Source organism: Syngnathus scovelli, chromosome 6 (assembly GCF_024217435.2).
Source record: "Syngnathus scovelli strain Florida chromosome 6, RoL_Ssco_1.2, whole genome shotgun sequence".
NCBI classification, from domain to species: Eukaryota; Metazoa; Chordata; class Actinopteri; order Syngnathiformes; family Syngnathidae; genus Syngnathus; species Syngnathus scovelli.
Window position 1 is genome coordinate 14,189,258 of NC_090852.1, and position 13,933 is coordinate 14,203,190.

Consider the following 13,933-nt stretch of genomic DNA (forward strand, 5'->3'; position numbering starts at 1 on the left):
ATCTCCCTATGACAAAAAATCTTTACACATCCAATAGGACAGACAGTGACAGAGAGATTTCAGAGTAAAAAAGATTTCTGCGACAATAAAAAAACAGCATGAAGGAGAAACAGGAGGGATTATTAATTAATGCAGTGTCCCAGTGTCTCGAGTTCTATTACACAAGATGGATGGCGTCCTGTGACGTGGCACAAAAAGAATTGGCTTCCTGCTCAGTCTGAAATACACTTCAAAGCTGTCTCTAAGGATGATTCTAATTTCCCCAAGATCCTGCTGTACCAGTAGAATCGGATAAACCCACACCCTCCTCGATACCTCCTTCCTCCTCCTTATTCCAAGTCAAGCCAGGTATTGCGGTTGAAATGTGTGGATGTTGTTGTGTTTGTCTTTATTTGTGAGTTTGTAGTCATCTTTCACAGGGTACTCTGCTGGTGTCTCAGCATTTTTGTGTGTTGTACATGCAAATTGTGTGCGTGTGTGTGCGTGTGGACGTGCATCTGTGCTTTGGCTGCTTGACTGGCTGACCAACTGAGTGCCTCTAAGCAAGACACATGACTGTGCAAGCCTGTCTGTTTGTGTGTTTATCTTAATTATTGGATGAATACAAATGGATCGCCCTAATAACAGTAGTATTTTCTGTATTTTCCTTTTTGTTTATCCCTCCTATTTGACATGTCTCATACTTTGCAAAATTTAATGCATACTATATGTTATTAAAATTCTGTAAAAATGCTAAATACAAAAATATGAGAGCCAGATTTTTCATTTTATTGTTTTATTTTGAGTGATGTTTCTAATATTTTGGTTAGCTCATTCAGCTTCACAACGGGGAAATGTTAGCAACATATCTTGCTCTGTTATTAACACTCTATTGGTGTAGAAACTGTAGATTTAAAAAATATTATTATCTTGGTAAAAGAAGACATTGACACAGTGCTTGTTTTGGTTTGGAATTTTTGCTTTGTAATGAGTGATGAGTCTTTTCTCCTATAATGTCTAACCGAACATTTTATTGATTGCTAAGCTTTAAAACAAGGAGAACTGACTCAAACACAATAATTGTCTTACATACATTAATGATTTTCAGGCTCCGAGGTTATATTACAAAAACTGATATTTCATTCGACTCTCGGATAGTTTCTAGTTTTTCCTGCTGCAGTGATTCTGGTGTCATCGATGCAATACTAGATGACCCTCAGTTCTGCCCTAGAAAGATTTGTTTTTACAGATACTGAGACATATCTAATTATGTTAAAATATATGTGGAGTTCTTAGGTTCTTTACTGGGCCCTGCATTGCAGTCCAAGGAAATTAATGCTGCAGTACACTCATTTAGCATAGAGAGTGTTTGTGAAAAGACGCTTTATCTTTAGGGTACTTTGCATTTTGAGTACTCTTTGTTGCCACAAATCTTGACACCAATTCTGCTCCAGAGAGCAACGACCCCAAACACGCTAAAGTAGACAAAAATAATTTGCGCGCTGGCACAAAAATAAAGTAATGCCTGTTTTTTTCAACCAAAATAGTGCCCTTGTTATTACATCACTAAAGAAACATGGGAGGGGTTAGTATTAATGGACAGGAAGCTTGTAGTAGCTTGGCAAACATTTACTGCGTTGCATTGGCATTTAAAGAGATTCATCAACCGGGCATCAACAGATGGACAATGAGGTCAGCTGGCAAGGAAATATGATGTAACCATTGCCAAGGTGTAAAGCTTCACAGGAGTCAGCGGTGCAGGTTACAGTTGTCATATTGTTACTACTCAGCCTAAGAGCGTGTTTGGAGCTAAAACCAAAAATCTTTTTCAATATACACCATATTTTTCCACAAATAAGCTTCACTAAATCATAAAAGGAATAAAATAATTAAATACAAAAATACGCTTCTACCCAAAAATTTGGTTTAATATGTAGAAATGAATCATCACCCACAGTAAGTTAAGTTCAAAATTATTGAACAGATATAATACCACAAATGTTATTAATTTCATAGTATGTTGTACTCACACTTCAGATGAAGCACATGGAATGACTAATTAGCAGAAAAACATTCCATTGATATTCTGTTTTGCAATTATCACAATTTAAAATGTGAAATAACCATAGTTTGATGTGTGGTAACAAATATATGCCTTGATTTTCAATCATTAGGGTTGTGTCGCTTTATGTATTTAATCAAAATAGTGTACTTAGTTCGAGTGGCTGCACACTTCATTATGAAAAAACAAATTTGAATACAACACAGCAGTCAAGATGTACAACTCATTCACATTGGTAGTTAAACAATGTGTAATAGTGTACACGCATGGATTTATAGAGTGCAACCATGTCAAATGTAATGCAAGTTTATGAATATTGTACCAGATTACATTATGACATTGCAATAGCAATATTTTATCCCCTCCTAATGTAGTGTCCAACAAATAAAGCAGGTCAGGCCTCGCACTTAACGTGGATTTACAACCCATCCATCCATGAAAGTATCCATCCTGTCCATATTTGTTCTCAGTGGAGGTTCTTCATTTCCTAGCGTTTTGTCACAGGTTGGCTCTGGGGCCACATATGTTACTCTCAGGCAGAGCAGTTGGTGAAGTGTTGGGGGAGAAACCGCCGCTAACATTCTTGCATATGGCTCATTTTTTCCATCCAAGCATCCATTGCTGTTTTCATTCATCACTCCATTCATCCTGTCATTCATTCATTTGAATGGTAAAAATCCTTTACCATTGGGAAATTTGGTCATTTCTCCTCAAATTTGGGAGGAACATGGCATTTGTGGTGCTGCTCAGCAGATACTTGTATAAATGTTGTAACATCCCTTTTGGAACTGTCGGCTGAATACTGATTTGCAGTCAAGCCACACTCAAGTTTTGGTCTCATAGGGCTGCCAAGAGTGTTGCCAGAAGGACTGCCCGATGCTGTCAAGCTTGTTTGCAATGGTTTCAGAAACATATGCACTGGAGCCTAAACGTGGATGAGCGCCATGTTCAGTGAATAGTGGAGATTCTGCCCACAGCAGTTGGATCACAGAGTCAAAGTGTGGATAAGATACGGAGGACGCTATGCGGATTGTTGCAATAATAGAGAAACAACTCGTGGTGGAGGCAGTGTCAGGGTGCGGGGTGGAAAAACAAGGCTTATCAGCAATATCAGTGCCGGTAGTAAATCCATATCTCCACCGTCTGGTACTAAATGCTATCCTACACAGACAATACTTGCACAAAGAGTTTTGTTTTTTTAAGATTAGAATTTGGGAGTGCAGAGGAAAAAAATGACCTCCCGGTAGTCCTTACCTTAACTCTATTCGACAATTATGAAATATTGTAAATGTTGTCATCACAAGCCTTTTGACTGACTTGCGCCAAATGCTGGTTGAAAAATGGGATGCCATCCTACAGTGGTGTGTGACCAGGCTGATGAGGAATCAGTGCCAGGCTTTGTATGATTCTTATGCGCCTCCTGATTGCTAAATTAACAAACTGTTAAATATGCTGTATGTCTTACTCATAATACGTCTTGTTTCTTCAAACTTGGGTCATCCAAATCCTCAAGGCAACAGAAAAATAAGCAGTTTGCTCTTGGCAGAGAAGATTTGGAAAAAATATTCAAGAGCGCAAACCACACTCTCAGCTAATCCCTCAAATGCATGTAGCATCATTTGAACTGGAAGAAACAGGATTTCCAAAAGACTACGATTTATTACCAACAAAGACTGTTACGATAAAGAAATTATCTACCGAACACTCATTTTATTACTTACTCACTTATGTGTACATTATATACACACTGAATGCTTGGCCACCACATTACAGAACTAGGCATGTCATACAAAGGAATAATTTATGCAGTAGAATCACAGGTATTTTTGATATCAGGAACAGCATAAAAGTTTGGACCCAAATGCAAGATGTGAAGCAAAAATCAGCTAAAAACAAAGACACTGTTGGATGACATTAAAAGGATGATCAATGAGGATGGGCAGAGGTAGTCAAAACGTGAGGGAAACAACATTGCTAATCATCAAAATAGGCTGAAAGCTCACTTGGATGTAAAACAAGAAATACCGGAACATGATGAGTAGTTACAAAAAATGGCGAGGAGACAGGATGAGACATGATGTAAAATATGCAGTGAGAATAAGGTGCAGGTGAGGAGAGACACTCTTTTGGCAGACTCAACAAGCCTGAATAAAAATCTTGTCAACCCTCCATCCCCCTCTCCTACACCTCAGACCCCTCCCAACCTTGTGTGTTGTACTTATAATTTAATATCAATTACAATTCAATTGGAAAAAAAAAAATGACATTTTGAGAATGTTACCATTGCAAATGAGTCTGTGTCCCATTTAAAGGATCGGCTTGCTTCATTGGGAGGGTGTATATGACACCAACATTTTTCTTTTGAAGCACAGCTTGTGCGCTTCTGCATCTTCGAGGAAAATGAAACCAGCATGAACATAACAACATATCAGATTACTATCTACTGTACATAATTAGGTGTGTGTGTGTTTGTGTGAGTGTGTATGCATCTACTGCTCGTGTAGCCTATCTATGTGTTATTCCCTCAGCATGATACATTCGGTCTGGCACATCTAAATTAATTCCTCATACTTTATCCTCCAAAAGCTAAGCGACCTAGTTTAGATATTCTTATTAACTATTTTTCCAGAGTTGCTTTTCAGAGCTTCAAAGCAATTTGACGTGAATGTGTATTACGCAGTGGAGAGAAAAGAGTTGCATGAACACGTATTGCTTAATTGTGATTGTCTGCGCTCAAGGGCAGTTGTCTTGTTGAGATTCTCAAAGAACTCAAACTAAAAAATAATTTTTCATCCCACATGATTAAAAGAAAATTGTGCTTCAGTCCTAACCTAAATCTCAAACCTTTGAAAATAAAAAAAATGTTGCCCTCATTTCTGTATTTCTTGCAGATGTGACTGACCATCGTGACTTACTATCGGATCCCACGGTGTCCATCTTAACCACCTGGGGGACTGGGGAGGAAGACGTGATGGAAGAGACTGACCCAAGACAACCATCCGAAATAGCACTGTGGAACGAATCAAAACATAGAGTGACTGCCGGAGGAGACAGCATGGTCCTCCCAGAAACAAGCATCATGAGAGCAGATGAAGTTCAATGGGCAGACACAAAGGTGGAAGCCCTGCCAAACTCACCCCGAGACTCACCTACCTGGCTTAAGCAAGCGGATGGAGGAAGGCAGGCGGTCCTCACAATGGTGGCCGACACAACAGATCCACCAGCAGAAAGAAAGCCTTTAGGACTACTGTCTAAGGCCGCTTGGACCAAAATCTCCTCTCCATCATCCTCCTCTTCCAAAGTCTCCTCCTCTTTGAGCTCCACAACAAAAGCATCCAATTTAACTTCCCCGTCCACATCTTTATCCTCTACTCCAGCCATGAATCATTCAGACGTTCAGACAGCGAAGCCAGACGTCACCTCTCTTATTGATGCCAGCAACGGCTCTTCAGACAGTAACAACATCTCCAGTCTTGGTAAGTTTTAAAATTCTTTCAAATAGAGCAGCTGTCATTTGAGTGCGTGCTTGATTGATAAATTATGACATGGTGCAGCTTCATATACCGCATCTGCGGTGTTGGAAAATTTTCATTTTTTTATTTAAATTAGTTCAGCCATTGCTCCTTTGTTGCCACCCGTTGAGTCCACACTAGTACAGGTAGGCTTGCAGGCTTTAATGTACAAGCACAAAACAATCTTTGGGCATCATGCTCAAGTAGGAAATTGGATGTCACACAATCTGACTAAGCTCCCCTTTTGTCTCCTGCGACACCCCGACCCCTCTCGCATGTCACTGAGGGCCGCCCTACATGGTGACTGCTTGGGGGGTTGAGATGAAAATGATAAAATTGAATTCACACAAAGTGAAGAATGGCGGTTACGTCGAGGAATTGTAACATTTTCATCACTGTGAGAATTTAATGATTTTCTTGTCTTATTTTGTTAAATACTGAAAAAATAATCAAGTTGATGTACTGCTATTAAATGTAACCCGACATAATGAAAAAAGTGAGTCACTGTTGCTCCACAAAGCTGACAGTACTCATGAATTACCACGAGCCAACAGTAAGGTCAAAATGGACTTCAAGTCTGATAAATGATTGTCACTTCAGAATAATTTTGTATTATAAAAAACTGGATTGACTTTGTTTGACATTGAGTACCTCAAATTGTATTCAAACAGCGTTCACTTAACAAAAGACAGTCACAGTGCAAACCAACCTTGCAGGGAACCTTCTTGTCCTCCCAACATTTTCTTTTCCTTCCATTGGCATGCATTTTGTGTTCAGAGATAAAATGCCTCAGTCCTTTCCATTACAATTCATCTGGGGCTTCCGCTTTGAAAGTGGATTTTATAGTGTCAAAAATTTGTTTTATGGTGATAAGCACATCTTCATCTTCTCTTTTTGCTCAAATATGAAGATTTATTTGTTTTTCGATGAGAGTATCCTGCATATGTTTTCATCTACATTTTATTCAAGTGGCATTGCTTCTTTCCCATGAGGGTAAAATATGCTAATCTTAGTGAATTTCCCGCATCCTTATAATAATAAAGCCTCAGGACTGATCCTCGTGATTTTTACATGCACACCAGCTTAGGCAGTTAATTTAGGCTCTGTGCACATGTGTACTTTGTTTGCCATCTGGTCTGGACCAAAGCTGCATTATGCATTGCACACTTGCTCCTTGTAAAGGAGATATCTCAAAAATGTTGAAATAAAGCAGTTTTTAAAATTGTTTTTAATGCAGATGCTGTTCAGCCTACAGAGGGATCCATGAGTAGCTTGCCAGCTTGGGATCTCCCCACAGTTCCTGAGTCTCTTTTGTCCACAGTGGGTGACCATGACATCACACTTCCAGCAAATGTCACCAGCCCTTTCTCCACCCATCAATGGAACACCACTATGCCGGTGCGCACCAGAACTTCCCCTCATAACGCAACGGCTATAAAAAACACCACAAGCACTCTGTCAACCACCACCACCTCAAGCACCATTGTGAGAGCAAATACGCCTCTGGTGTCTACCGTGGCTTCACTCGCCACAAACCTGAACAACTTGACCGACGATAGCGTTCAGGTGGAAACCCTGACAACAACAAAGTCCTCAGTGACCGTTTCTACTGTGAGCACACTTGCTGTTACAGCACCAGCGGTGACCACAGATGTCACTGTAACAGTATCCTCAAATATCACCGACGCTGTAATCATTCTGCCATCATCGAGCCAGGAAGCAACCACAGAAGTTATGACTCAGCCTGCAACTACCACCACCACTACTACCACCACCACAACTACTACAACAACCCCAACCACTACAACATCTGCTCCACCCACCACAGTACTGACTACCACCACACCTGCAACTACTACTCCAGACACAACCACCGCCCCTACCACTACCACCACCGACGCCACCACCACCACTACAACCTTAGCAACAACTGCACCAACAACTGCACCAACTACAGTGTTGATCCCAGCCCAAACTACACTACTCGCAACTATAACTCCAGAGCAGCCAAGCAGCACTATTACAGAGGAAGGTCCTTTACCATGCAACATCACTGAGAAGTACTGGGTCAAAACAGGTAAAGAACTTTTTTTACCGCTGAATTCAATTTTGTATAATAACTTAAGCTTCACATAATGTCTTGCATCTACACCAGGGGTGTCAAACTTTTTTTTCGCGGCCCGCATTGTAGTCATAGCTTCTTTCGGAGGGCCATTATGACTGTCAACCCAAATGAATGTATGAGCACCTCATTATATACAATAAAAGCTACAAAACAAACTTGCAAATAACTTGTTTTCAAATCAGACGAGTAAAAACTGGTCAAATACATATAACAAAAAAGATATTATTAAAAGTGAAGACAATTTGCAATTCTAGTAATGACACGAATTTGATGCACAATTTGTCTTCGAGGGTCACATAAAATGATGTGGCGGGCCGTATCTGGCCCCCGGGCCTTGAGTTTGACACCTGTGATCTACACGGTCAAGTAAGATCATGTTAGATGTGGATTATATGTTGCTCCATTTTGAATATATAGTTCTTTCAAAAGTCAGATTAGATTATTATCCCCGTGGGCAAACAATTAATATCCGCCACGGAGACAGGTTTTAACCATTTTCTGGTAGAAATTATAATGAAGTTATGACGAACAGGTACAATGCCCTTTCAGCTGCTCAGACTTGGTGTACCTATTATGGGTCCAAGATGTAATTACCTGCATTAATTAAAACATGCACTAAACAAGGACACATTTTCCCAGAACATTAAAAAAAACTGAAGCTGGTGACTGTAATTTCTAGTGTACATAAAATACTTTGGGATTTCATACTCAACGCACTCAAACCTAACTTTGAGATATTAAAGATCAAATTTGGCTACAGACTGTGTGTTAAAACAAAATAGGCAAATAACAAAACAATTTCTTCTTTGACAGTTATGTCCATTGAGGTACGGAAAAACCGACTCGACCTTGTCCTCAAACAGAATCTAGTGAAAGGACTAAGTCATGCCCTGCAGAAAGCTCTGAATGACTCTACTGCTTTTGCACAGGTCAGTCTGTCTTACATATTCACTTCTACTAGAAAGTCAATCACTTGCGTATGGATGGATGGATGGATGGATGGATGGATGGATGGATGGATGGATGGATGGATGGATGGATGGATGGATGGATGGATGGATGGATGGATGGATGGATGGATGGATGGATGGATGGATGGATGGATGAGATAATTGCCCTTTCTGCCTGAGCTTTTTTGCTTTCTTTAATCATCAATATTAAAAAATAAAAATATGCCTCTATGTAATCAATTCCCCTCAAAGTATTTTGATATCTGATGGGCATTCACAGTATTTGCGTCGTTGAGAGAGAAATGTGCCCATGGCTGAATCGCGGTGCACCCAAGCCCTCTCCTCACCCCTCCTCCACCTATTAGTTGTCATGCAGTGCTGAGGGCCAGCTGCCAAACCAAAGTGCTGCAGCCTGCAGGTCTCCTCTGACCTGCAGCATGAGACAGACAAGTAAAGGCAGCATTTGTGGAATCTCTAACAGTGTCAAGGGCAAAAGTAACCACCATACTTAACATTACACCTCTTGAAAACACTATGTGGCAATTGGCCCGATGTTTCCTAAACACACTCAAAAGGCGGGATATCAGTGTTACAATTAAAGCTGTGATTTCAAAGCTATGTGTGACTTTTTACTGGCGGTTCATGTTAAGCAAAAAGAAAGGGGAGAGGTTACCGACAGCTGCATTAGTCGACAGAGAGCAAAAAAAAATCAAATACAAGTTTTACTGTTACCTTCATGTTTGACAAGTTCTTTAGTTTCAATTAAAAATGTTCATTACTTTGACGTGATAGCTGGTGAAAAAAAGGTTGGCCCCAAACATTTTGCAGTAGAATCTCAAGTAGCACATTTGAACATAGAAATAAACATATACAATACTGGCAAAAACACTTTTCTGTCTAGGTGATATTTTAATGAAAGCGTTTAGAATTCAATGTTGCGCTTTAAAGCTACAAACTAATATACAATACGTAGAAGGCAAAATGCTGTATCAGTATATACAGAGCAGCATATTGAAAGTTGAATGAATTGGAAGATGTGATTTAGCTATTTTCCTATATTATGTATTGTTATTGTAATTATAGCTCAAGAGTTAACTTTCAAAAGTTTTTTTCTCATTTGTGAAAGATTCTAATATTCTCCTGCCAGTGAGCAAGACATAGAAACAAACCAGAGTAAGGTCTTAAAATCTTCTAGACGCCATCTCATTTTAAGTTGCTGAATGACCTTCTTCGTAAATATAATTGCATTTTACAGAAAGAATTTGACCCCTGTTGGATTCTTTTCTTTTCTTTACACAGAGCAGTTTCACTGTAGAGTTTGAATATTTGTGATTGTTTAGTCCCCTTATTCATCTTTTTTTTCAGTTTGATAATTCAAGTTACTTTATTTGATTAAAAAGGAATATACTGATTAAGCACGAACGATGGATGCCATTTTTTGTGGCTTAACCACCTGCTCCCAAAAATGTCGGTGTACACATGCAGAAGCTCATAATAGGCGTTTATTCTCTTGAAACATGTTCATAAACTGCTAATCAGGGAATAGAGAACACACTAATGGGAATGGGAACAATTGCTTTTTAAACTGGAAACAATTCTGGTGAATGTTTATCAGCAATGGTTAAAAATTATGAAACAATATATTGCCCATGTTGAGAGAGCTTCAAACTCCCCGTAGGAAATTTGGCTTTTAAGAGATTCCTCAAGTGCTGCCAAGAGTACTGACATTCAGTGTACACCACAAGACATCAATGTGTTAAATATACCAATAAAGGAAAAAAGCTAAAATAGCAGTCGAAACCTTCCCAATATTATGACAAAGTAAAAGCAATGATTGATTAACTTTTGGCTGACAGCTTGGATCACAATTTTCATCATGACTTTTCTTTAGAAAAATATAAGAGAAGACAATGAGAATGGTGGCAGAAAGTCGATTTAAAATATATGCCTGCTTAGATCGCGTCTGATTGTCAACGCAGGGTAGACAGTTGGTTCAATACGTAGTCTTTTATTCATAAAAATGTGAACAGCGGGCGTCCAGTACTGTATTGTTATAATTTATATTTTTGGGGACTGTCAGCTCTGCTGGGAGCAGGTGAATGATAGAAAGCTGAGGGCGGTCTACAAGTGCCCATTTCACGGTGCAGACAGCATTGAATTTAAAGGGAAGGAGATGAACTGCTTTGCATGACCAGGATCCTTTGATCACTCTCACAGCGGTGCAGCCTTCCCTCTCATAGATCGGACGCCCTGCTCTCTGAGGAATTAGAGACGCACACCGCACAGGAATTACGCCATTTGTAAAAATATTTTACCAAACCCAGTATAACTAGTATTAAAATGGCTAACTGATCATTAGGCATGCCTCGTGCATGTCTATAGCCAGTAGCTGTGAGGGTTGAAGTGATGCGATTTGTTTGTGGGTTTGCCTGCGGTCTTTAAAGTCTTTAATAATGAAAAGAAAAGGACAGTAGAAATGCTTTCTTTATCTTTTCTGTTGTAAATGTGGTGTGCAAACTGAAAAATATGCAGAACCTGAGTTTTTGATCATTATGCAAATTGTAAAAACATTTGCTTTTTTTTTTTTTACAGGTGGAACATGATGACTGCAACCCACGTAACGTGACACTGGTTTACTATGTGACTGGTGTCAAAACCGTCTATATTTCCTCTATTGTGGTTGAAGCACTTAGTGTTTATGGCTTTGACAGGCTGCTGTCTGACATCAGGCAGCACACACCATTGGTTAAAGCAGTTCTGATTCCTGTGGCAACGTGGCTGCCCACCCCAAGTATTCACCTGCAGCTGAAAACAGGTGATTTTACACCTATTATAATCCAAAATGTGTGTGTTTACGCAACATACACTTGCAAAAACTTTTGATTTGGCAGTGTGGACTACACACATATATAGATACACATGCATACATATTTATATGAATTTATATAAGTGTGAGAGAGAGAGAGAGAGAGAGAGAGAGAGAGAGAGAGAGAGAGAGAGAGAGAGAGAGAGAGAGAGAGAGAGAGAGAGAGAAGTGGGGAAGAGAAAAGCAGAGATAGAAATAGGATTTGTTCATTATGTCTGTTCCCCTTCAGTCTTTGATACCCTAAATCCAATGAAAACTCCCGTGATTCAAAGCAAAGTAAAATTGGCCATTTAACCAAGCAGCTTCTTAAGAAAACACATTTGTCCATGCCAAACAGCAGCTTGCGCATGGAATCTACTGGGATGGGGATCAAAAAGAGAATCTGTGTAATTAACAACAGGATATCAAGCAAAGAGATACTTGGCGAGATATTTTAGCTGCATGTGACCTTGTTCTTTAGTAAACATTTTGAGGTAGATACTACTCAGAAATACTATTCTTAAACTCCTGAATTTCCCCCGGGGATCAATAAAGTATCTATCTATCTATCTATCTATCTATCTATCTATCTATCTATCTATCTATCTATCTATCTATCTATCTATCTATCTATCTATCTATCTATCTATCTATCTATCTATCTATCTACATAACGTGAAAAAGTTCACACCAAATTATAACATTTTCCATACAACATACTCAAACACTTTCTCGTCTTCTTTCTGCAGTTTTGAGATTTGTTGGCCCCACAGACAACGTCTACTCTTGCAGTTTCGTCCAGATGCTTGAGCAGAGACTGGAGAGTGCCTTTGACGAAGCTCAGGACAAAGTGCTTGAGACCTACAGCAAGCTCACTGTGGAGGTAGTGCATGGTTTTAGCCTAATATCGCACAGACGTAAATGTAGCGTGCAAATCAGATGTTTGATGTCGTGAAACATCATTTGGAACTTTTTCCAATGGTACAGTTTTGTTGATGCCGGTTTCCCTTAATCACTATGTGAGTGCGCAAGTATCTGTCTTACCGTAGTTTTATAAGTCGCGTTTTTTTTTCATAGTTTGGATGGGGGGGGCGACTTATACTCAGGAGTGACTTATATATGTTTTTTTTCACTTTATTGTGCATTTTGTGCAGTTTATTCCGGAGCAACTTTTAGTCCGAAAAATACGGTAATTTACCGGCAATAACAATTTAAACCAAAGCAAAGTTTTGTGCAACTTCTCTAATTTGACTGGACAATACAGGTTTATTTTACCATAGTTGTTTAGTAAAACCAGTCAAAGTTCTTTGCTCTTTTTCCACTTTCTTCTGTCCGCTATCACTTATCCCCTGGTTGACATGGATATGCAGTTCAGTACATACATAGGACAGCAGTGGTGGATATAGGAAGCATTTATTATTCATCTTCTGAAATATTTACGTGCATGGCGCAATCTGATGGGAATTCTGAGTACAGCCCACTTTACTGTGATGATTCAGTTTCATTATTTCCTGAACACTACAAAGGTTCCATTTAGGGAGAAGTATGACCGAAGCTCTGTTATGCAATCTTTATAGACAACGTAGACATTCTGTACAATGTTTCACTTTCACTCTGTAAATTATAAAGTGACTCATTGAGACCAAGACAAAAGTCAGTAATGTGCATTCATGGCAGGTCACATACCTTACAATGACAATTTGTATGGTAATCTGCAGATCCAAAGTGTGGCCCAGGAACCGGGCTCCCCATCTGTCTCGCTGGTGTATGTGGTCAAGAACCAGGACACCGAACTCAACGGTACCATTTCGAGCGGCCTCCTCAACCAACTCACTGCTGAGTTGGTGGGCTACTTTCTGTTCTACCCCCCTCTGGTCATCGCTGAGCGTACGTAAACACACAATGCTGCATTGTCATTATTCAGATTACCACATACATACAAGAAAGTCCCAAATCAATTAAAAAAATCTTATTGTGGGGGGGAAATGCGCTAAACCTAGTGATATTCTTTGAAGAGTCATATTCTTTGAAGGAGAAACTGCCATTTGAGAAATATGTAACTATTAGCAGTGTACTGATACTATTGGAGTTGAAATATGGGGCTAAATGGTCTCTTACACGAGTTAATCTATTAAAATGTAGTTGCCAAAAAGATGAGGCAACTTCTGCTTGTTTTTGTAGCAGAGCATGGACCCATGCAAGACTGCTGTAATTATGCAAATTTTATATTTATTACATAACAGTTAGTATTCTACTCATTCTTTTTCCCGGTATGCTGCTGGGCTCAGACAGCCTTTTTCTGCATATGGAGGATGCCTGCTGAGAGGCACTGAGTCCACTGCAGGGCAGTGAATGATTCATGACCTAGTTTATGATTAAATACCTGTTACATTGTTGTTGGCAGTACTGCTTCGCTACACTGCAGTAAGTACAAATTCCAGAAAAATGCTAAGTTTAATT

General features: G+C 39.5%; 1 protein-coding gene across 3 annotated transcripts in view; it reads left to right on the forward strand.

The window, feature by feature from the left end:
• Window positions 1–13,933, forward strand: part of kiaa1549la (KIAA1549-like a) — a 69,193-nt gene that overhangs the window by 16,054 nt on the left and 39,206 nt on the right. For all 3 annotated transcript variants that reach the window (XM_049724370.1, XM_049724371.1, XM_049724372.1), the window contains exons 2-7: window positions 4,933–5,517; window positions 6,791–7,630; window positions 8,492–8,607; window positions 11,221–11,443; window positions 12,223–12,356; window positions 13,192–13,360. In XM_049724370.1, the coding sequence (XP_049580327.1) occupies window positions 4,933–5,517; window positions 6,791–7,630; window positions 8,492–8,607; window positions 11,221–11,443; window positions 12,223–12,356; window positions 13,192–13,360 (2,067 nt within the window). The remainder of the gene's footprint in view (window positions 1–4,932; window positions 5,518–6,790; window positions 7,631–8,491; window positions 8,608–11,220; window positions 11,444–12,222; window positions 12,357–13,191; window positions 13,361–13,933) is intronic.